The 25,938-nt window shown below is 35.2% G+C and overlaps 1 protein-coding gene across 1 annotated transcript in view; it reads right to left on the bottom strand.

Moving 5' to 3' along the window:
- PTPRN2 (protein tyrosine phosphatase receptor type N2) overlaps nt 1-25,938 on the bottom strand; it is a gene marked incomplete at its 5' end in the record, with an annotated part of 788,338 nt that overhangs the window by 56,614 nt on the left and 705,786 nt on the right. The window contains 3 exons of the mRNA XM_081933438.1: nt 5,011-5,088; nt 15,125-15,198; nt 16,914-17,061. Coding sequence (XP_081789564.1) covers nt 5,011-5,088; nt 15,125-15,198; nt 16,914-17,061 — 300 coding nt within the window. The remainder of the gene's footprint in view (nt 1-5,010; nt 5,089-15,124; nt 15,199-16,913; nt 17,062-25,938) is intronic.

Genomic DNA, 25,938 nt, shown 5'->3' with positions numbered 1-25,938 from the left:
AGCCCTTAATGAAATTGAGTTTGACACCTTACTGTTCTTTAAGCCAAGATGTATTTAATCATTCTTACTTTCATAATTTATGCCATATTTTACAATTAGGGAGTTACATAGATTTACTTATGACCAGTTCGTAATTTATTAATCCACAGAAATAAATATGGGCTCAACTGTGATTGTAAAATATCATACCGGATATATGTCCAAATGAAATTATGATAAATATTATGGTATACACAAATGTTGATGAGCATTTTATGACTATCTTAAAATTTACTTGAAGGGTACTTAAATTTTTTTGAAGAATATAAAACATGTACTCATATTGTTTCCTTAATTTTCATCTAAATCAGAGACGTAATGCCAACAATATCTCCTGCATTTCTAATTAGATGTAGTAAAAAGTGTCTCACAGTAAATGAAACCTTTGCTAGCTTTATGTACAGTCACTTTGCTTCAATGACAGTCCCATGGAAGTGATGACCGTGCATGCACGTATATGCAAGCCTATTGACATATTTGAAAGCATTTGTGTGATCTTTGCAAAATATGAGACTGTTTTAATGATGTACCTCAATCGTAATCCAGGTTATGAAGCTTTAAATGATTTGCAAAACTTGCTACTTGATTAAATATTTGGCTCAGCCTCAGGTTTCAGACTTTTGTTAAGACTTTGCAGATGTGGGGCGTTTTGTTGCTTTGAATTATATTCATATTAACCAGCAATTATCATGAAAGAATGTAGTCAAAAACATCCTAGAGAGGTCTAGGCTATCAACTAAACTACATAACATATCACTGGAATATCCTGATGCATATTACTTATTTTAAACTAAGCAATACTGTCAATTCTGAATTTAATCATTTACATTTTTATTTATTTAGAAATTTTAAGCACTCGTTTAAATTTTCATTATAAACTCACATCTAACATAATTTTAAATGTTTAGTAAATGTATTTGTGTTGAGGACTACAGCTATATATGAATACTGTTTGCGATGGCAACTGGCTTAACAGTGGGTATGCCAAATAGATATCAAATTCAAATAAAAGAATAAATATATGTCACATTTTGCTTTTTTCCAAGAACAATCCTTTAGGCCAGTGGGTCTCAACCTTCCTAATGCCGCGACCCTTTAATACAGTTCCTCATGTTGTGGTGACCCCCAACCATAAAATTATTTTATGTTTTCTGTATTTTTTCAAAAATATGTGTTTTCCATGGTCTTAGGTGACCCCTGGGAAAGGGTCGTTCGACCCCCCAAAGGGGTCCCGACCCACAGATTGAGAACCATTGCTTTAGGCTAAGAGGGAAACTAAGGCACACAAATTAATCCTGTCTACAAATCAAAGCACCAGGAAAGAGAGAATGCAGTACGATAGAAAAGCAGAATTTAATTATTTTCTTTCGCTAGACTAACTGGAATATATACTTCAAGAAAACAAAATGAGGGAATAAAAAAAGAAAAAACAACAGAACAATTATAGAAGCAAAAGATTTGTGAAAGCTGTTAGCCCTCTGAAATTAGTTTTTAAAATGAACAAAATAGCCTATTTGCACTGTCCCCAAAACAAAATAATGCTTCCTACTGCCATTCTGTACATTCCTGACTTTATTGCATCTCAGGCTCCATACAAAGAAGCAAAATGTATTCACTCACCCTCTGCCTTTGATAACAGTGACTCAAAAATAATTAAACAGAAAGGCAAAGGCTTAATTTTTCTTATTTTTTCCCAATGAAATAAAAAGCCAGTGAGATCATTATATATATTCTAATATATAATTAGAAAATACATCATTGACTATGAATCTCTTTCACTGGACATCTGACTTAATGACTCATTTTGCTTGGGGGAAAAATGTGAAGCAAAGCGCTCTTCCTAGGTGCCTTGACATCTGTATTCGTGGCTCTCTGAAGGAATGTACTTACTAATCATGCATATCCATTTCCTTGAGATATTTAATTACTAGGAACCACTTTTTTGGGGAGGGGGGAGTTCTATGCAAAAATGTACTTAAATGTAACTGTAAATAAAAGAAGATACAAAATGTTCTTTTCCATTTTTTTCCTGAATTTAAACATCCATCACACCAGTCTTCTCTTCTATTGGTAGCCGTCACTCAGCCAGCACAGGTGTTGGTCACGGTTGATAAAGCTCAATAAAAATCTGAAGAACTTAGGCTTTTCTTCCCTTACTTTAAAATATAATGTATTATAAACTCTAAATTCCTAAATGAATTAGGAACATATAACTTTAAAACTCTCATAATACAGCCAATCCAAGATGGTACCCTACAGATGTGTTACAAATTGAATTTTCATAATCAGCGATAATTGTGAGGTGGGAATGGGGAACAAGAAGAGTCACAACAGTTACATGACACAACCCTACCCTTTTTGTACACAGACAGTCCTTGACCCACAAGTGAGGGACCCAAAGAAGCAACCAGCAGACTATTACAACCACATGGAATCAATGTAGCACACCAATCAAAGCCCTCCAAAACATCTTAATAGTGTTAAACCGTGTTTCTCCAGTAGTACAAGAAAAAGAAAAAGCAGGAATCATTTATAGCATACAGCAGTGATGGCGAACCTATGGCACATGGAGCCATTTCTTAGGGCAGACGAGGTGCTGCCCTATCAGCTCCAATGTGCTGATTTCAACCTTCATTTTTGGCTGTTTTTCACCCTCTGGAGGCTTACCTGAAGCCTCTGGAGGGTGAAAAACAACCCAACGCGCAAACAGGATGTTTGGGAACAGACTTCCGGTTTGCGTGTTGGGCCGTTTTTCACTCTCTGGAGTCTTCAAGAGGCTTTCCTAAAGCCTCTGGAGGGCAAAAAATGGCCCAACACACAAACTGGAAGTCGGAAAATGGACCGCTTCCAGCCTCCGGAGGGCCTGCAGAGGGAGGGGGCAGGAGAGGCCATTTTCATCCTTCCCAGGCTCTAGAAAGCCTTTGGAGCCTGGGGGGCTGAAAAACGGGTTCACCGTGCCATCACGTGTCAAAAGTGGGGGGGAGTGTCACATGTACATGCGCGGGGGTTGCATGCACAGATGTGGGTGGAGGGCACATAGAATTATGGGTGTGGGCATGCGCCCGCGCGCTCCCCCTGCTTTTGGCATGCAATGACAAAAAGGTTAGCCATCACCGGCATACAGTATAAGCATTAAAGACAGACAAGCAAAAGACTAGTAAAGTGCATCTATGAACACCAACTAGCAGTAAAAAAAATGGTGAAAACTCCTTGATTTCACAATGTGCAGACAGACTTAACCAAGGTTTCAACTGGAACACTGTGAACATCCCAAACCTAGCTAAATTTTTAAAATGTTAGAGAATTTCTGAAAGCTAGGCCCTCAGACAAATCAGTCATCAATAGGCTCATAAAAATAAACCACATTTACATATGATTCAAAAGATACAATAAAAAAGCTAAAAAGGAAAAATAAATCAGAATACCTCCTTGCCAGCAATCAATACCCAGATAAACTGGGATTAACATCAGGAGCAACAGCAAACAAATAATCAAGCAACAAACCTTAATCAAGGAACTACTAACTTAGACAAATCATCAAGCAGTGAACAACAGCCTAATCAAGGAACTACCAAGAAGAAAACAATATCCCCACCAATACCAACAGGGCACAACAGCAAAACCCACTCCTTTCTAGCATTGACGATGTTACCAGTCAAGTAATCAAATGGCTGAAAGAAAACAAGAAGTTCAGAAAGTACCAAGGATTTCACAGTGAGACATCATATGACCACATCACTTCATAACCACAATCTCCATACTTCTCGTTGTTTTTGTAAACTGAGAAATCATAGGTCATTAAATGAATATTCACCCCAATTCAAACCATTCTGAGATTGGTTGCTCCCAGTCTGAGTCTCAGTAAGTAAGGGACTTTGCTGGTTAGCAAAATAGCCACAAAGCAGTGCAACTCTGGGAAAACTTGTCAGGCGTTGGGAATCAGCAGCTGCCCCACCCCATTCCAGCTATAGACACCCTTGCCATCTTGTACTCTCCTACTCCAGCTGACGTTTGCTGTCTTCTTGCTCTGGCTGCTGACAAGACATGCTTGGCCTAACTGCTGGATCAGGTTGGAGCTGGGCTTTGTCCTGATGCGGTGGGGGAAAGCCAAAAAGCAACTGTAGAATTGAAGTGCACTGGAATTCCCTTTCCTTTTGCTGCTTTCGGTTTTTCTTTTTTGGAATACAAAGCCCTGTTCTGGCCAAGTGTTTTTGCAAAAGGACTGCTTTTTTTTTTGCAATGCAAAGCCAGCCATATGTTGGTCATGCCTCAGCCGCAGTGGGAGCAAGATGATGATGAAGGTCAGTTGGGGCCACTTAACACTGCACGTAACAATATTGTGGAATTCATTTATTTATGGCAACCAGAAATTGGTAACTGTTGTAAGTTGATGTGGTCAAGTGATTTTGCCTGGAATGACTTTGATTTCTATTGATAGAGTTGTCGGTCCTAATTACAAGAAAAAAAAACTAAGTCTATATGCTGCCCAGCTTTTCAGAATGACATGGGGAACCTATACATTCCATAAATAAATACAACTTTGAGCAAAGCTTTTTATCATGCGTCTGGTTGTGTCCATTCTTCTGACTTTGTTCCATCACTTCTGCTAGGTTCAGATATCTCAAATGGCAATTTAAATATTTTTCTGTTTACTTCATACATCTGTGGCTAACTTTGCTTCAAAAAAATTCACATTATTAATTCTAATAAATGAATCATATACGTTATTTAGAAAGAACTCATTTGTGACCTGGGAGGGCATATTTGATCTGATAATTTCCTTCCTCCACATCAGTTCAGAATACTCTGAAGTAAGTCTATGTAAATAAACACATAATCACACATATACCCTAGCAAACATATGTTGATATTCTATTTGAAATTCACATTATTGTCAATATTTAACATGGTTTAAATACAAAGTTTTGCAAATGGAATTTGCAAAAAAATATCAATTAATAGTAAATTTACCTGCCAGAAGTCTGTGACAGTAGAAGGCAATGCACCCTGAGCAGCTATATATGCAGGGTTTCTAGGATCATGGTCCATCTGTGAAAAAAGGAGACGGAGTGGGGAGAACCTAATTAAAAGTGTTCAACAAGCGAGAATGAATTCTGACATTCTGGATTATATTTCTGAACTAAATTAACTAGGAAAAGTGCTTCTGCTATTACTTGAAGAAGACAATATTTCTTCCTGTATTAAAGGAAGACTTTTCCTAAACGAATTAGTGATACTAGTCTAATATTAAGATACCCAACAATTAATGGAATTTGCAGTATGAAATCATTTAAGGAACACTTGCTGACAAAGTGCATTTATTCAAAGGTTTGTTAGTCTCATAGCAATATAGATGCTGCTTCAAACATTTTTAAGTATTGAGCATTAGGAATGCAGGGCACATTTAAGTATTTCTTTTATTTCCATCATAGTACTCAAGGGCATAAGAATATAAAAACAAAGCAGAATTGAAAGAAAAAAACCCTCAGTCCTAGCTTTTCTGCTTAGTTAATCTGATTAAAATATAGGCTTCTAACCTTCAATAGAGAAAGTTCTGTTTAAAGAGATTAATTATTGCATCTGCTTCAAAGAGTGGCTGAGCACAAAAAAAGTGGAATTTTCTCAAACAAAGCCATAAAGAGTAAAACAGGATTTTATGTGGTTACAATGAATGTTTTCAAATTGATGAGTGTGTTTTCATGTCCTAAATCTCTAGCCCCATTATCCTAATAAGGGCAAAATCAGTGGATGGGAATTAAACTACAATAAAAAAAACCATTGATAATAACTCTTTAAAAAAATTAAATATACACATCCAGGAATACGGCTAATATTCTGCTTGTAGTTACAAGAACACTAGATCTCATTGAACAACTCCATTTATTATATCCTCAAAATACAACAACATTTAATACTAAAAATAGATGAAAACATTTAATAAAACAATGGAATATTTGCAAAATACAAATTAAAGCAGTCACTAAGTAATTTATAAGATCCAAGCTCCAAATTTCAAAAAACAAAACATTTAAAATACTGTTCTGGAAAGTTGCTGGTATTCTTAGCAGTAGAAGTACTAAGAGAAAAACAAATAAAATTGAATCCTTTTCCTTGACCCTTTCTCTCTAATTTATATTTAACAGCAAAATAATAATAATAATAATAATAATAATAATAATAATAATAATAATAATAATAATAATAATAATAGGATTTTATCATGGCCTCATTACTACTATTTTTAATCTGTGTATCCAGTTAAAATTTCCTAATTTAGGAAATATTTTCAGAAACTACTTGCAAAAGCAGTCAGATTAGCATTACTGACTTCGTAAAGAACTGAGTCATTCTATCTATTTACATATATTATATGTAATACATGCCATAGACCCATATTGGCGAACCTATGGCATGCCTGCCACAGGTGGCATGCGGATCCATATCTGAGGGCATGCGAGGTGTCGCCCTATGTCAGCTCCAATGCACATGCGCAGGCTGGCCAGCTGATTTTCAGCCTTCTGGAGGGCCGGGGCTATCCGTTTTTGCTAGGCTTCAGGAAAGCCTCCAGAGCCTGTGGATGGCAAAAAATGGGCCCAACGGGCCTACTGGAAGTTTGGAAACGAACTTTGGGTAGGCTTGTTGGGCCATTTTTCACCCTCCCCAGGCTTCAGGAAAGCTCAGGGATTGAGCGTGCATGCAAAGGGGGAGGGCACTGCATTATAGGTGTGGGCACACACGTGCTATGAAGTGTGTGCATGCCCTTTTGGCACCCGAGCAAAAAAAGGTTTGCCATCACTGCCACAGTCTAATATTGTGTTGCCTAACTGCATTATTGTGCTGCCTACCTCCAATAAAAACACACCTTTAACATGAATGAAGACATTGCACAAGTTGAAGAGGTTTTAATCCTTATCCTCTCCTTCTGATAACCCCTCCCTACCACAATACAGAAGTTATTAAAAATGAAAAATGGTTTTCTTTATGCTAGTATGTGAATTTGAAGTATCCTGTCATGGTTAAAATACTACATAGTTCTGTTATTGCTTATTTTAACATTCCTAAAAAGAATATGGGAACTAAATGATTTAACATTTTAGTTAAGATCCTTATAGTTTACAGTCCTTGACTTATGAGCACAATTGAGAACGAATCTTCTTGCCATATTTATTAAGTGAATCACCACAGTTGTTAAATTAATAATTCAGTTTGTTAAGTGAATCTGATGTCCCCATTGATTCTGCTTGTCAGAAGGTTGCAAAAGAGGATCACATGACCCCGGGACATGGCATCCGTCATAAATATGAACCATTTGTCAAGCATCCGAATGTAAATCACATGATAATGGGGATGAACTTTTGTAAGTCGAAGACTATCTGTATTAACTTATTTCAGATGGTATGACTCAGGGGTGAAATCCAGCAGGTTCTGGAGAACCGGTAGCGGAAATTTTGAGTAGTTCGGAGAACTCTGGTTGGCCCTAGAGTAGGGTGGGAATGGAGATTTTGCAGTATCCTTCCCTGCCATGTCCACCAAGCTGCATCACACCCACCAAGCCACGCCCACAGAACGGGTAGTAAAAAAAATTGAATTTCACCACTGGTAGAACGTTTATGTGTGCAACACTAGCAAAAAGTGAACTTGGCTCATTTAGCAAAGTGATGTTTGGCAAATTTAGCAAAACTGTTCTGGTTTGGTCTAATCATTGTTAAAATCCATACTCTTATTTTGATACTGACTGCTGTAAGTCCTGCTGGTCCATTAAAAAAAAATCAGTATGGGCATTTCTAGATTAATGTTAGCCCTTCCAAGAAAACACGACCATATGCGTTAATTCCATTTTATTGTAAGTCTACATTAGCAGAATTTTGCAAGTCTGAAGCTACAAATTTTCTCACCAATTTTTAACTGTCTGATCAATTAGGACAGGTCATTCCAAAGTTTCTTTTTCTGACCTTTACGCAACTTCAGGCTCCTCCCTCTTGTGTCTGATCATTCCCTAGGCAGCATATCTTCCATCTCCACATCCCTCAGGATCATTTCCACATACCATTATACCTAGTACTTATACTTGCAACAAAATAATAGAAAACCAGTCTGATAGAGAAGGCTAAGAAAAAAAAATCTGTTAACATAACTAAGAGATATGAATGATATAAAATTGGGAAAGATTTCAAAGCATTTATGATAAGGATCTGCAACAAATAGGAAGAAACAGAAACAAAATGAAAGAATGAGCAGATTTTATGAAATATGTTGATACATTTTTTCTAATCTGCCTCTTAGTATTGACCCAAGAATTTGAAAATTATAAATCATGTCATATTTTATGTGCTGATGGTTCCCTATTGACATGAAGAGTATCTGAGCCATGCTGAACCAGACCCAATACCTAGTGAAGTCAACTAATTATCCCTACAAGGCCAATCAGAAGGCTCGAAGAATAGAACATGAGCCTATTAGCATTTTCTGCTTATATTTTTCAGCAACAAGTACTGAGAAGAATAAAGTTTTATCAATTATTCTTATCATTCAATTGTAGAAAAGCAAGTACAGGTAGTCCTCAACTTATGACCACAATTGAACACAAAATTTATGTTATGAGACATTTGTTAAGTGATTTTGTCCCATTTTGACCTTTCTTCCCACAGTTGTTAAGCAAATCACTGCAATTGTTAACTTAGTGACTAAGTCTTAGTCACACAATTATTAAGTGAATATGAATTCCCAATTGACTTTATTTGTCAGAAGATTGTAGAAGAGGATTACATGACACCAGGACCATCATAAAGACGAACAAGTTGCCAAGCAACTGAATTTTGATTATGTGACCATGGGGATACTGCAATGGTCGTGTAAAAAACGGTTATAAGTCACTTGTTTCAATGCCATTGTAACTTTGAACGGTCATTAAATAAACTGATGTTAAGTCAAGGACTACTTGTATAGACTTTCCATTTGGTATGATTTGGTATGAAGCTGTCATATATATTTCATTGTAAATATCTGAATAGAATGCAAGTACAATGCTTAAAATAGGTAAAATAATGTAGAATAACATAATTATTTAATTAATCATGAAGGCAATCTATATCTGTAATCCTGGCCTCTTGGGTAAACAGGCAGGATAAAAAAGATGTATACAAGAGATAAATCCAAAGCATCTTATAATCAATTGTAGCATTCACATGTATAAATCATTTTCAATTGAAGAAGGGGAAAAAAATAGAAAAGGGCAGCACAGCATTGATAGACATTATTTAAAAGATCAAAGTATGGGATGCTCAAAGCAATATAAAATGAATGTCTGAATTCAGAATAGTTGCAGTAGAAAAATACTGATTTTTTTTTGCTTCACAAAATTTTCATTACTGTGGCATGAAAAGCGACAACGTGAGCTAATCTGTCTGCATTTTTTTTACACGATAAAACTATTATCAAGGACGATTTGACAGAAAACACGAGAAAGTTTTAAATTATAGCTATTTCTGCCATACAGCATGTTGTTATGTTTAGGGATCACACTGCGGCATCTAGAAAGCCAAGATGTTTTAATGCCAATTATATTAGTTTTATTTCAACCTAAAATAATTTAAAATTAGATCAGTATTTGATATAAATTTATTACAGTAAATTATATTTTATGTTTTTTGAAATTCTGATGTTAATTTTTACTGCATGTTTATATTGCCCACAAGTTAATACTGTAGTGATACAATTCATATTCTTATTTATAGATTATTTTTACCCTTCTGCTTTAACATACACTTCATGAATATTTATGTACACTGAAATAAAATCATTTTAAAAAACAAATTACTCAGCATTAAAAGAAAAACAAAAAATGGTCAAACAACATACTGTGGATGTTTCATTATTGCTGTTGATGTGATTTTGTAATTGGAATATGTTATTTACTTCAGGCGTTCTAGGCTATTGTGGTAATTATTGGCTTTAGTCTTTCTACATTGCCCACAGTTTCTAAGTTGGGTGGTTGTAATAATTATTTAAATCAATAGATGATATAATTTAATGCAGAACATATATCCTACCTAAAAAAAATACATCTTTTCTGTAAGATGCAATTCAATTCAAACCATTTTCATACCAATGTAGGATCTTTTTTTTCATCTCCTCTAGTTGCTATATCGCTCTTAGATTTTATTTTTTTAATTATTTAGTTTCGGACAATATTAAAGCAAAACATTAGGCTACATGTGCATGTATGTGTGTAAGTTTTCCGATTTATACTAACTTGAAGTACACATATTTATTCCAAGAATTTTCTTTATGTAATTTACATAAAATTAATAAAGGCTATTTTTCAAATTAATTGGCCTGAAATATAACTGACAATGGTTATCACTTGGTTCCATCTTCATGTTACTACATATCATACATGGTTTGAGCCCCGTAAAAGTAAAATTAAACCTAAAACGTACAGGATATAAAGACAATGTGTCCAAAACTTGCACATCTTCATTTAAAATAAAAGGGAAAAATAATGGAAAATAAGGTTAATTGCATTTCATTAAGGTTCTTTAAAAGAAGATATTTAGGGGAGAGAAATTAAAAGGGAAAACTTTTTTTTTACAATTCAGAATAAAGATAAATTATTTTTCTGTTTTTGAATTATTTCTATTTTTAAATAAAGGGTTAAGTAATGTCCTTAATTCATATATTTTGAAATGTATTCTCTGTATATTATTATAGTATATATTAATTATATTGACACAATAATCCTCAGTATGTATTCACAATATTAAAACTAAGTATGCTGGTTTGAAAAAAAATGTCAAGCTATTCATTCTCAGTCTGACTATTCCAACAGCAAGAAAACTGAGAGTAACCTTTATTTTTTTTAAGTGGCTGTTGTTCTTTCCTTTCACTCTCCAAAGTCCTAGAAGAAAAAATAGAAGAGTCCTAGAAGAAAAAATCTCATTTATTTCCATAACCTCTGATTTATAAACAAAGGTTGCCCATTATTTATTACTGGATGATATCTCTGAAATTTAATGAGTACTAACTACAAATATGATAGATGTAATACTGCACAGTCAGAGTTTCCTTGTGCTGTAATTGCAAGCTTTGTATTCAGTTGCTGGCAGCAAAGTTATTACCACAGTATTTTATGATATTTCAGAAAACATGAAAACCTTCCAGCTTAATTTTATGCCAAAGAATTTTTAAGCAGCTTTTTCTATCCAGTTTCACATTAGAATGTTTAAAGAATCAAGCTACGTGATTAGATAGTTTTACAGAGCTTAAACATGGAAAGTTTCACGTTTTCTGAGAATGTCTGTACATGTGTATAAACTAAGAGAGAGTTGGTAAGTGGTTCCGATAAAGAGACATATGGCCAGGTAGCCAAGTCATTCTCTAGTGTAAAGAAGCCCTTTCCCCATTCTATTTCCCACATATAACCTTACTTATTTAGGCTCAAGCCAAGGTTGAGTGAGCCCCAGTTGGAAGCTGGACCACAGACCCTAAAGCTGGAAAATATACAATTATAAGCATACCCATGAAATCTTCTTTTTCAAAGCTTAGATATAATTGCATCATGTACCATTCTGGCTTTCTTAGGCATTTTGCACTCCGAAATAAACATTTTACTCCAATTCATATTTTCTAGCTTTAGTATTAGTTCTTTGTTTGGGATATCCAAATAGTACAAAAATAACAAATCAATATTTTACTGACATGGTAATTACTGGAAGATTTTAAAAATGGAATGCCAATTTTTATTTTATGATAATTTTTTTTAACAGCAAAAAAAAGTTTCCTCGATTCTTATTTTTTTCTTCTCCACCACTTGCTTGTTACTAGAGTGGTATAAAGAAGACACACTGAATTTATTATCTGGCCACAGTGACAATAACTTGTGCATAGCTAAGGCTGATGACACCCACAATTTTTCACCTTCTTACTCCTCCTCTTTTCCCTAATTTGCCAATGCAGCCCACTGTTGGGTTGGACAAGGAACAGAGAACTTGTTCCTCTCCGCTGTGGGGAAGGCTACCGTGGAACTTACACATAGGGCAGTTAGCTTTATTTATTACATTTATATACCACTCATCTCCCTGTTAATTGACTCTGGGTGGCTTACAATAATATCAGCTTTAGTTACCCTTGTGGTAGTAGCCTTTGAATTTTGAATTTTGTTGGGGAAGGACAGTTCTTGGCTTTGGATAAAATTACTTCAACAACTTCCTTATGCCAGGACAGCCAACATAAGATAAAGAGAGTATTTAGCAGGGACTTAAAATCTTTCCCACTGTAGATTGACATTTATGTTATCAATTTTTTTGTCCATTCATTCTTTTGCAAATCAATTGGTCAATTTTTCTAAAATAGAAGGTATTGCTGACAAAATATTGTATCTATTACCAAAGACAAACAGATGTATTAAAATTTGATGCTGTAGGTGACACTGAAGAATCCAGAAATATTGTTACAAAAGTAATTATTGGAAAACAGAATAGGTTTTTGTGTTTGTTTCAGAATGTCTTTATATATTTGTGTAAATGTTTTGCTATTTTTCAGCAAATCTTTTATGCGGGCTACATGTTTATAAGCAATTTTGGGCCTGTAAAACTGCAGCAGTGAAAATTAATTATAAGTAATATTGGTGATACATTTTTATCTGTGGGTGAAAAATCTTTTATTATTTTCTTGTCTTTGTCTATTTTATATTCCTAGTTATCAGTTTGGATTTTTTTGATCAATCTAATTTAAAACATATTTTAAATCACTTGTAAATGATAATTAAATTAAAAAGACAGTCAAAAAATTTATTCACTGGAATTTTAAATCTCATTTAAAGATTCACTTTTCTGTTACCCTGCACCAGTTCCTTTCACCCAGTATGTTAGATTTGCAAGAATACACATACACATATGTGCATAGACACACATGTGCACGCATAAACACATTTTTAACAAGATTATCATTTTGAAATTGATAGCTTATCTGTAGAACCTGCTTACAAAACAAAGCATCCTCAAAAAATATTTTAAATATATTTTAAAAATGGAAGCAAGATAAAATACTAAACATGCCTTACACAGAACAGCAATTTATTTCATCCAAATAAAGGAATAATTTAATGCAGTACAATTGAACTAGAATATATTTATACATCTTCTACAACGTTTGCTGCAAAGCCTATTTTGTTATTGGAAAAAAATTGCAAGTAATAAGAGATTGCTTCTATGACTCATGCATTTTGAGGCAAAATGAAGCCAAATTTTATTCAGAATTTAGTTTGTTTCATATAATAATGGCTACAAAAACTGGCTGAGATGCAAGGGAAAAGCTGAAATCATTTCCAGCAATGATGCATAAACTCTACAAAAACTTCACATTTTTATTGTTGAGGCAATTCACTTCTAGCAGGGTTTTTCATGCAATAATTTTTATATCTGAATAAATATACAGCTGTTATTCTGCTGATAGGGATTAGATATTGGATAATAAATGTTTATGTGTCCAGAGCAATTGGTAATACATAGTAACTTTATCTGATCACAAAAAAGGCTAGTTTTCTTCAGACTGTATGCTAAATAGAAATAAAAACAGACCAAAACCCAGAAAAATCTGATAATTCAAATTATGTTTGAATTATTTCCAAGGAAATAATTGTAATAACTTCGTATAATCACCATGAGCAGGGATAGGTTTCAAAAAAAATTACTACCTATTTTGTGCCTGTGGCTTGGTGGTCATGTGGCCGGGTGGGCATGGCCAACTTGTAAAATGTGATGAAGCTCACTTAACAACGCTCTTGCTTAGCAACCAAAAATTTGGGCTCAATTGTAGTCATAAGTCAAGAACTATCTCTGCCTTCCTCTGGATGGCAGCCTTGTCCCAGTAAACTCCTTCTCCTTTCTGGCAATTTTCCTTTCTGTTAGAGGCACCAAAATAATCCAGACAATGTAAGGTTTCCTGCTGCAGCAGAGGCTTGGACTACATGAACTCCAAGTAGACTTCCAGCCCTAAATTGTGTTAGTTAGTTTGTTTGTTTGTTTGTTTCTCTCTCTCTCTCTTTCTCCCTTCCCTCTGTGGGAAACAACCTCCCCACCCCAATAAAATATTACTGATAAGAAAAGGCTCCAAGAAAAGGAAAAATCAAGCTGCTAACAAAGAAACCTGCCTGAGGATCATTCCACATTCCTGCCAGATAAAGATAATGAGATAATGAGCCTATAGAAAGTTTGACTCCATTCACACAAGCAGGGAATCATCCAAACACAAAGTCCATATTGCACAAACCCAAAACTTTGTCCAGTCCACCAGATTTTCACTACCTCTTCTGGTGTACTGTACCGTACCGGGAGGAACCCACCTCTGACTATGAGTCAGTTTCAACTCAAGGAAGAGTACCTTTTTAAAGTTGATCTATGAGATGTTCCTAATAATGTTCTGTTAATTGAGAAAAATCAGTTATGGGAAAAATCAAGTTGTCCCAAATTAAGTGTGTGCTCCCCATTGAAAGCATTCCATTTATCTAAATTTATATATGGTAACATTGTTAGAAGAATGCACATTTCAACTATGGTGACTCTGAAAAAAATGTGCAACTAAATAAAAAATTTATAGCCAAAATCACAGAAAGATAATGAAATTGTGTGCAATATGCATGAACTCCAAAATTTAACTTGGATCTTAGATGGCAATATGAAAACAGCCAAATTCAGTTCAAACAAATATGGAGACTATCAGATATAATTTGACCGAGTTAATTTCAAATAAGAAGGTGGAAGGGTATTCATGTTAGGCACATTAAATCAATTTTCTTTTTAAAATCTAGAGTTCAACAATAAAGCATATTTGCCCTTTCCGAAAGGGACTTGCCAAAGTACATAAACAGACTTAAGAATTTTGTATAACTGTAGCTTTTAGGAGTAAATTTAGCAACAAAAACATTTTCTTTAGTAAATATATAATTATTTCAAGATACATGCAGATACCAGAGACTACAACCATGATTTTCATCAAAACAAAATTTATACTTTTATTATTATACTTAATTAACTGTATCATAATTAATCTTAACTCACTGTTCATAAGAAGTTTCTTTTATACTTACAATTGGACTTGCGTTGATGTAGTCTGAATTGTCATGACTATTTTCAGCTTTCAAACATATCCTGCAATGATCATCTTGCCCCCACCCCCCAAAAACATAGTTATTTATGCCTTGTTTATATGAAGAGAATAAAATATGCATGTTAAAATTGCTATTTCAAAGATTGAACTCAAATAGAAAAATATTTTTAGCTTGAAGGGAGAAATAGCGTATACTTGAGCTGCAGCACACTTGCTTTTAAACATAGAGTTCTCTGTGATTATTTTAGATAAAACCCGAAACAAAACATTCCTGTTACTGTTAAAACAAAAACAGAAATAAAAACACCATATTGGAGTATGATATCAACCCATCTGCTTTATAGAGCTGACTTATTTCCTTCCTTCTCTTATTTGTTAAACTGAGATCCCACTTTTTCTCTAGGGCAGAGGTAAGTGAGGATTCCCTTCATTTTATTCCTGCAACAATGTTGCATGACATTATGAGATATGTTGGGCAGAAAGAAAACAGGCCCCAAATCAACTGACTTAAAACCAGGTCTCCTCCATCCTAATTCAATGCTTTAAAAACTAAACCATTAATATATTGTAATGAAATCTATAAATGACCTTGAGGAACAAGGGAAAGAGATGCTACCTAGAAAATAATTAGAGAATAGAGGCAGGAGCCTTCAGTTGTTTAAAGTCAAAGAAAGAAACTTAAGAAAGGATCCACCCCAGTGGCAGATGGAAGTTTATAGCTGCAGACTTACAAGTTTGATAATGTAACCTTATAAGAAAGTGGAATAAATTCATGTAGTTCTGTTTCCTGTCTGGTTTACCTGGGAGGACTGACATCAATCTTGTAAGTCTAAAAGTACAAATGTGATCCATTAGTGTGAATCCTTCCTAGGTTTCTTTCTCTGCCTATTTAACCACTGGGGCCTCCTGCATCTCTTATCTGATTACTTCCCAGGCAGCAACCCTTTCCCTTGTTCACCAAGTCATCGACCCATTTCATTATAGATATTTTATATTCCCATGGTATCTCAAGCTCACTGAACAACTAGTTAGAGAAAAATAAGAACAGTATGATGTTGTTGATCTGTATGTTAGTACTGCTCGTTGGATGGAGCTATCGGATAGCATGACTATAATGCAAAAGCAAGAAACAGACCATTTTAGTAAATGTTTCATATAAACTTATGCTAAAAATGTAAGATCTCTTTCCCCAAGCATTCACATCACATATCTGACTCTTATGTTGCTAGCTAATTGCCAAAAATATTTTTCATTAGTTATGCTATACATCATAAACATATAGGGAGCCAAATCCTAATGTAATTATTATTTATGTATAATAAAACATCTCTTTTCATCAAAAGGGTATCAAATTCACTAAAAACCAAGTTTTAGTGATCAAAGTTTCAAATTCAAAATATATTAATTGATTGAAGAGGCATTTATTTATTCTAAATAAGTAAGTGAAGCAGTTTGTAATTGCAAACTGAATTAGATTGTTTATCCTGATAAGATGAAAGTCTGTTGAAAAGCTGATGAATTATCAACACAACCTCTATTGTATTCAACCAATAGAATGAATGCCAAAACTGTGCAAAATATTACTTGCAAAACAAAAATGTAAAAGAAAAATGTATTGTGCAAGTTACACCAGTGTAAAAGATGTGATGCCCAGGGCAATGTACTAATACATTTCTTTACCTGTCCCACAAAGATGACAAAAACATTCAATATTAGATAAAGAATGAAGCAGTACCATAAATAAATCACTTAGTTTAAGCTATACATACATGCTACTATAACTTGAGAGCGGTTTTTCTGGATATTTTCTTCCTTATGGGCATTGGTAGATGCATTAGGCTCGGCTTGATATGCACAAAGTGCTTCCCATTCTTTTTCTAGACGATTCTTGTTTTTCAAATGGTCCTCCATGTAGGTCTGAAATTAAGAAGTCTAATCAGAAGTAGCAGGCTTAACGTATTCAACACTTGCTATTTCAGTCAAAATATTAATGAACTGTAAAGTACAATGCCAAATTGGTCTAGTGGTTATGGTGCTGGTCTGGAAACCAGGAGACTATAAGCTCTAGTTCTGCCTTATGCATAAAAACTCGCTATGTGACTGGGCTAGTCACTCTCTCTCTGCCAACAATTAAAGCTCGGGAGACAAGTCAATCAGTCAGTTTTTGTTGAAGCCGACGGATAAACGTAGCTGATCTGAAAAAAAAATCCTGCCCTTGTTGGGAAATGCTAGGAAGAAAAAAAAGTGAATGAACTGAAAAATATTAAGGCACTTTGACTTGAATGCAGAGAGGTACTAGACCAGTTGCAACTGCTGTTTGCTGAATTGAGCAAGATAGAATCATGATGAATGAATGAATGAATGTTTTTCACTGATCAGATACTTAACAGACTTGAGTTTCTTGAAATGCAGCCTATATGGCAAAGTGACCTGCAGAGGAGTGTCAAAATGAACTTGTGATATTGTGCTAGAAGGCACTTTTAAATTGTGTTTTGTTTTGTTTCTCCTTGGGTTTTTTCATAGAATATTGAATCAGTTTCTTTATGCAGTGAGATCATAATTCCAGGATTTATGTGGGATCGAATTCATAATGTTCAACCTTAGATGCCATAATAAAAGGAAAGAAAAGAGATAGGTCTGAATTTTTCTTTCTAAACTTTTGTGTGATTCAAAGTTAGATGGCTACATAGATGGCAGGAATTTAATAGTGTTGGGCAAAGCAAAAATATTCCAGGTATTTGCTTACAGCAACTATAATTTCTCTGACAGAGTTCAAAGCAAAAAAAGGATATTTCTATGAATGGTAAGATCATCATAAGAAATTCATTTTCTAAGTTAGGATCAGTCAAATCTAAATAATTATTGCTAAAACATTAGTGTGAGTATTTCAATTTCATTTAGATACTGTATATTGTATAAAGAAAGATTAAGATGAAACTAAGATATTTCAAATTAGCAATAAATATGGTCATTTTGGACATAATGAGATATATCACTGCACCTGTCATAGCACATAAATGCACCAGTGAACTTCAGAGACAAACAATTTATCCAACAAGTAAGGTGTATGAAGGGAAAAGGGAAGATAATCTTGCAGAAGGAAGGAAGGAAAGAAGGAAGGAAGGGAGGAAAAATGAGGAATAAAAATAAAAAAGCAGAAGCACTAATCAAAACATTGATAAAAGAGCAAAGAAAAATGAAGAAGAAAAGGGAAAACAGAGAGGAAAATAACAGAAATCAAAGGAAAGAGCTAGAATGATTACATAAATTCATTAATAAATTAAGAAATAAAGAGGTGCAGAACTTAGGGAGGGAACTGTTTCTTTTTCAATCTCTCCATTGCTCCAACTCCCAATTTACTCACTAGTTGTTCCTACTGTTTTTTCTATATCCTACAACCCCTCTTCTTCATAATTCAAACTTCTTCCTGGTACTTCTTTTCTTATTGTTTCAGCTTACCTATTATTCTGTCTATAGTTATTCTGTTTCAGTTTATCTATTATCATCTCTCATTTGCTCTATTTCCTTCCAGCTCTATGATCATCACCACCATCATGCTGCCATTATACTCAGAGGGTATTCAAGGTAATTATCAATCCTAAAGTCTGTGCGTGAGTCCTGCCTGTGTTTGTACAGTTAGAAGGAAAGGCTCTAAGTGAAAGACTCACCAGAATAGCAGATAAGGAATTTATTGGTTTAATTTATACAGCTGCCCATCTCAAACAAATGACTCAATTTAGCTTGGACTTCTTGGTCACTACAGTCACATTGCATAATATTCTCATGTTATCTTGGCCTATTGGTTCTGTCCCCAACTCAGAGCGAAGGCCCGCTGCCATTGGGGTGAAGGCCTCAGGTACAAGTCTGGCAGTCTCACAGGACTGCTCACTGATCCTTGCAAAGATATGCAGATCTGACATTAAGCCCCAAAGCTCTGCATACCTTGCAGGCAAAAGGGAGCTCTGAGGAGAAATCTGCTTTGCAATTCCCTCTGGAGACAGGCCCTCCAAATACAGCCTATTGGAATGGATTGGCTTGCGTCACACATCTGACAGTTGGATCTTATTACTGTCAGCTCAAGCGCACCATTTTACCAGGGCCTTTTGCCCCCCGCACTCATATTTTTTGGTTGCTTCCAGCCTTCACTATATTCATAGAGCTGTGCTTTGCCCCTGCCTCTGGGAAGAAATTTCTGTCAGAGGCTGCAGGAGTAACCTGCAATTCCAATGCCTCTTTTACCACTGAGGGAAGCCCATTGACTCTATCGTTGAATGGGAGCCAGGTAACACTCACAGAAAAGCTAGAAAAACTTTTCCTATTCAAAGAGATCTAAAAATGTAGGAAATTTTATCATGTCTGTCATCCCTGAGGGACTGAGTCAAAAGCTGGGGAGACCTATAAATAGAGGCATGTCCTCACAGCTCTGACAGACTCAGTCCAATCAGCTAAGCAGACAAGGTCAGTCCATTCCTGGATACTATCTCCACCACAATGGAGAATAAATAAACCCAATGTGTTTCTTTAAAGTGCAATAAAAAGCAGAATCATGGAGTGGTAACCCCTGCCCCCTGCCCCCCTGCCCCCCTGCCCCCACAATTCGGAGAACCTACACTACTTACAATAAATGGCTGTCCAATCTCTTCTTGAAAACATTCATGTTGGAACACCCACAACTTACAAAGGCAAGTCATTATTAACAATTAACTTTGTTCTTATTGTCAGGAAATTTCTCCTTTGTTCTAGGTTGCATCTCACTTTGATTAATTTCCATCCGTTGTTTTCCCTTCTTGTGCTTTGGAAAATAGGTTGACCCTCTCTTTTTTTGTGGCAGTCCCTCAAATATTAGAACACTGCCATCATGTCACCATTAGTCCTTCTTTTCATTAAACTAGACATACCCAATTCCTGCAACCATTCTTCATATATTTTAGCCTCCAGCCCCCTAATAATCTTTGTTGCTCTTCTCTGCACTCTTTCTAGGGTCTCAACATCTTATATTGTGACGACCAAAACTGTATGCAGTACTTCAAGTGTGGTCTTACTAGGGCATTATAAAATGGTATTAATACTTAAAATGATTTTGATTCTATCCCTAAATTAATGCAGCCTAGGATTGCATTGGCTTTTTTGAGATTGAAGCCTACTGCTGGCTCATATTTAAATGACTGTCCACTGGGATCCCTCTCACAGTGAGTGCTATTGAGTCAAGTTTTACCTATTATATACCTGTACATTTGGTTTTTCTTGTCTAAGTGTAAAACCTTACTTTTCTCACCGCTGAATTTCATTTTGTTACATAAGGCCCAGTGTTCAAGTCTGTTGAGATCCTTCTGGACCTTGAACCTGATTTACTGCAAACCTCCAGAAGCAAGCAAAGTTACAACCAGAACCCTACATGGGTTTGTTGTTAGGAAACCCATGTAGGCTCCTGGTTGTAACTTTGCTTGCTTCGGGGTGTTTGTACTGAAATATAATGCATTTCTTAAAAATTATATTTTATTTGTTGACAGTTAGAACAATTAATCAGTGGAACAACCTGCCTCCAGAAGTTGTGAATGCTCCAACACTGGAAATTTTAAAGAAGAGATTAGATAACTATTTGTCTGAAGTGGTGTAGGGTTTCCTGCCTAAGCAGGGGATTGGACTAAGAGACTTCCATGGTCCCTTCCAACTCTGTTATTCTGTTAAAAATGTACCAAAATGGATCTAAACAGTATAAAAATATTTCTTTTTTGTAATAAATATTAAATAAATAAATACAATAACTTATTTATTCTTGAGTATTGAGTTGCCCAATTAGCTTTCATGTTTGAACTAAACATGAATCTTCCTTCTACCCTGCAACATCATGCGCACAATAGTGTGCTGGCTCTTATTAATTTTACTCCAAATGTATTTCCACGGGGACAAAATACTATCAGATCCCTGTACTGTATGGTTTTGAGCTCATTTATGGACAAGCAAGATAAAAACTGAGGCATTTGATGAAAAAGAGAATATAATAGAAATGCAGAATCAATGCTAACAAGGTATTTTGGATTATAAGATTTGTTTCAATGAAAAGAGGAAAAATGCTGGTTCTGGAATACCATAATAATAGATATATCTTTGGTGTTTCTAAGATATGAAGCATAGGATTATTTTGATGTAAAAGGATTATACCATTAGAATAAATGACATTTGGCTCACATAAGAGCAAAGATACTTATAAGAAAGCTTTTGGAGATTATGTAACAATACACTGTGAAAACAAAAAATTACACAAGATAGGCAGCATTTAAAGTACATCTGGTTCTCACTGGTCCAGTAAGCCTCCTACATTGATACAGAATCCAATTTCATTACAAATGAAGACTTCTGAGAACACCTGGATATGCCTTTGAAATTCTACATTTGTTTATGTAGCAAAGGAGTTTACTTGACAGGCTTAATATATCTCTTGATCTGTGTTTTCAATAGCCAAAATAACAAAACCTGGTAATGCATCTTAGTATTATCCTGATAGTAGAACCCTCACCTGCTGAAAAAAAGTTGTTTTGGTGCCAAACACAATATTTAAGGCCCATTCACACAGCCAAATCAGCTATCTTCAGAATGATGAACAAAGTTCATACCTATGGCCTTCCTAATTCAGTTTGTCAGTTCATATATTCAGTTCCCTAGTTCAGTACTATCAAAAAGATTATATAAAATCTCTGTATGAACTATGCCCATCTACAAGCTTCAACACCCAAATGTTATGATTGCACAAAGGAACTTCTTGAAAACATCCCTACATGGTTTCTCCAAACTGCCAATAAGTTATGCCTGGAGTTTACATAAGAGTAACATTAGGATACAGGATCCTCAATGGATTAATTCATTGGGCTCATAATCCATTCTGTCTGCCACAGAAAATTATTCTGAAGGTTCAAATATTTCCCTTCTATGGTAATACAGAAATTTGTATTCTAAGACTTCAAATTCTAGAAAAAAGGTGGAACAAATTTCTCTTATCCACAATAATGGAGTTGAATATGCATTGATGTCTAACATTCTTTACCTGGCTCATGAACTACCCAGAAAAGACAAGTAATACAAAATCAGCTTGTATAGCAACAATCCTAGCTCTGTAGAAAACAGCAGTGTATTGTTTGTCTGAGATACAACTGCTTTTAAGCCAAGAAAGTTGGTAATATTGAAATGTTTCCCCCACAAAGTTAGATGTATTAGCTAGGTATTCGATGATTATTTTCTCCTGTTAGTCCCTCAAATAAAAAATAATAATTAAAAAAACAAGAACCTATTTTTTTTCTATAACCTTCACCCTCAGCGCCCAATGTCACAGCTTAGAAACTTAAGCCTCCTTTTACACCCCATCTCTGCTATTTTAAACACCCGTCCAGGGCAGTCAAAAGGGGCTTTGCTGGCTGCAAACCTCCGATGCTGCTGCCAATTTGAAAAGGGGCGGGAGTAATCAATGCGAAAACAGCAAAGGCTGTCACTTCCCTGAGATTGGTTCTAAATAGTCCAAGTGCAGCTGCATTGCAATCCAAAAGACCCGGCACTAGGTTATTAAGGTGCTCGATCTTTCCTGAGCAGTTAGAAGTCAGCCTCAACCTCCATTAATCATCCATGAGGCAAAAGTTCAGAGCACCAAGGGGCGCAAAAGTGGCAAGCGCTAATAATTTGGGCTAATGGAGTCCCACAATGGCGCTATGGCGCTAACTTACAGCGTGATGACAGTTCTTCCTCTGTAGTCCAAAAAATCAGTTTATAGCACAAATCAAAAAATCTTTCAAAGCCTGAGCTGAGAGCTCAAGAGAAACAGTCCTGCGAGCTGAGACTGAATTGAAAGACTGAGGACGGTTACCAAGGAGGTGTGTCTTCAGATTTTAAATTCAGTCCACAAGCTAGCAGGATAGAATAATCTATTCTGGACTCTCCCGTCGATACCATGGAGAAAGAAATAGAGTTTGCATCCAGAAAATACAATATGGACTTTTTGAATAAGCTAAGAAGTATCTGTAATACATTCTTTGAATTATTCCAATACAGTCATAGAAGTAATATTTTAAACTGTCTTTATTAACAGTAAGTAGTATTTCTCAGTTAAAAATCTATATAATGAAACTGTTGCCTGCAGTTTGTAAATCATTTCTCTCTCTCTTTTTGTGGGTTTGACTGGCTGTGAGTCAGTCTTGGTTCTCATCCATTGCCTAGAAAAATCTTTGAAATTTTGGCAAGATTTTTGGAAATGATTTGTCATTGATTTCTTCCTAAAGTTTTGTGCCTAAGGCAGAACTAAAATTTATGTTCTCCCAGTTTCCAGGCTGATCTTTAACCATTGCAATACGCTAGCTCTCTTTTCAAATCATAATGTCTTTGTTTTCCTACTACTGCAACTTCTGCAGACTTTAAAAGACCATGATATTATGATTTCCTAGATATTCTTTACTCCTTCATGAAAGAAGGTACTGTCAAATATTATTTTAAGTAATAATGATTGCTAAGATCATAGTAAACTATAATTACAGAGGCTGAAGCAGAGGCAGAACACACATACACACAGACACTCACTATTATTTTAAGTGCTATACTCTTTCAAAGATGAAAAATTTCCCATCTCCTGTAGTATTAAATAATATTCCAGTTGTCATATTTGGGGGAGGGGGTGACAAAGTTTGCCTGTTTTGATGCATTTCTGCATAAAAGCTTCTTTTTTAAACAAGAGAATTAAAATAGAGTCATTAACTTATCTCGAGCATCTTCCAGATAAACCAATCCACCAGGGGCAAATTAGCACTTTTGCATAAAGTGTCAGTAGCCGTTCGGCATCTAATGTATGCATTCATACAAAGAAGACACTCCCTTTCCTCACAATTTCTGCCTTCCCTGTGAGATATTTTGCCCTTTTTACAGAATGCATTAAAATCTGTTTCCAAGGAGGTAATCAAGGAAAACGTTATACATGATAGCACATTGTTTTAATTATCTGTTCTCTAAAAGCACCACAGGCACTGGCTGCCAGTTTTTACTTTGCTGCCGAGAAAAATGACTAAACCACATTTTTCAGTGCATTGCATCTGACAATATTTATGCCACAAACTATGCTTGTCCACCCAATGTATTCTTACCGTAGTATGTGCTGATCACTCTATCAGGAGCTTTTATAGAGAAATTCATAATAGCAATCAATGAATTCTATCTTGGAAACCTATTGATTTTATGAAATCAATATCTGAACAATGCAAACTAAGAACTATTTATTTAATTGTACCTGCATTTCTTTGAGGAGTTCTATGCATCTACATGTGTGGACTATACATGTATGCATCTAACCTCATTCAGATTTCTAGAAATTAATGAATTGCTTCACCATCCTGTGTTTATGTGTACTACATCAATAGTAAAGCTTCTGTTTGCTTGTTTGTTTACAAAGCATTTGTTTAGTGACCATTCAAAGTTATAACAGCCTTGAAAAAGTGAGTTATGAGTAGTCCTTATACTTATAACCATCAAAGCATCTGCATAATTATCTGATCAAAATTTGGGCGCTTGGCAAACCTGTATTTATTTACTAAGGCTGCAGCGGTCATGTGATCGCCATTTGCAAATTTCTCAAGCACAAAGTCAATGGAGGATGTTGTATTGTTTAACCACCATATGGTTCACTAAACAACCGCAGTGATTTACTTAACCACCATGAAAAAAAGTAATGAAATAGTGCATGTTTCACTAAACAACTGCCTTGCTTAACAATGAAAATTCTGGTCCTGTGATTGTAAATTGAGGACTACTTACATATTTCTTTTTTTTGGGGGGGGGGGATTTCATTTCTAAAGACTTCAAACAATTTACAATGATGCATTCGTAACAAACCACCATTAATTAAAAACTACCATACATTCTTCAGTTCCTATAGTTGCATAGAAAATCCAAAGGAACAGTGAGATTATCTGGGATCCAGCAGGATAGGCTGTGTGAATTCACAGACAATTACTGTAAGATAAGCAACAAGTTCTAAAGTAATGTTTTCAACATTGCCTCTAGGTATGGACTAAAATAAAACAACTATCTATTGCAGAGTTGGGGGAAAAATGGTTACCAATAAAACGACTTGATTCAAATGGAAAGCATTATTAATTTGAGATAGAATGCAATATTTGGGTCAAGCTCTATCTCTCTGTCTCTATGAAAATAAAGACGGTATTTTTTATAAGCCACAGAGTTCTCCAGAATAGATGTAATGGTTACTGAACTGATATTATGGTTATCTTCCATAAGAGGACCTGAACTGGGATTGTAGCCTTGGGTTCAAAGAGGACTATGAATAAATTAGAAAAAAGGCAGCATAAAACTTCAAGTGTGAAATATTAGGGATCAGAGGAAAGAAATGCAAGGCCTTTCATAAAACACTTCATTGATATAATGAAATAGAAGCTTCTCATTGGTGAGATAGAGCAGAAGGTAGCTTGCAAAAGTCATCAAGGTGTGATGAGAATACAGTTAGTCAAATATCAATTTATATTTTTCAGAAGGGGAATGGATATAGACTGCAAGGTTCAAGAAGAAGTAACCGACACACTAATATTTAATCTGTAATATAACATGCAAAGAAGAGTTTATTGTGTATGTATTACATATCTCTCCAATACAAACTGGACAGTCTTGTTATGGTGGCATCCTTGGAAGGCCCAAAGTGGCTTCCAATTATGAGGGGCCTGTTCATTAGTATGCCATGATGGTTTGGGTCTTTTTGTGTCTGGATGGGGTACTTCAAATGAAGAGGATTTGGAGATGAGTTCCCCACTG

Source organism: Natrix helvetica, assembly GCF_964273705.1.
Source record: "Natrix helvetica genome assembly, chromosome: Z".
In the NCBI taxonomy this organism is placed as follows: Eukaryota; Metazoa; Chordata; class Lepidosauria; order Squamata; family Natricidae; genus Natrix; species Natrix helvetica.
Note: the sequence above shows the minus strand (reverse complement) of the source record. Positions and strands in the feature narration are given on the sequence as shown.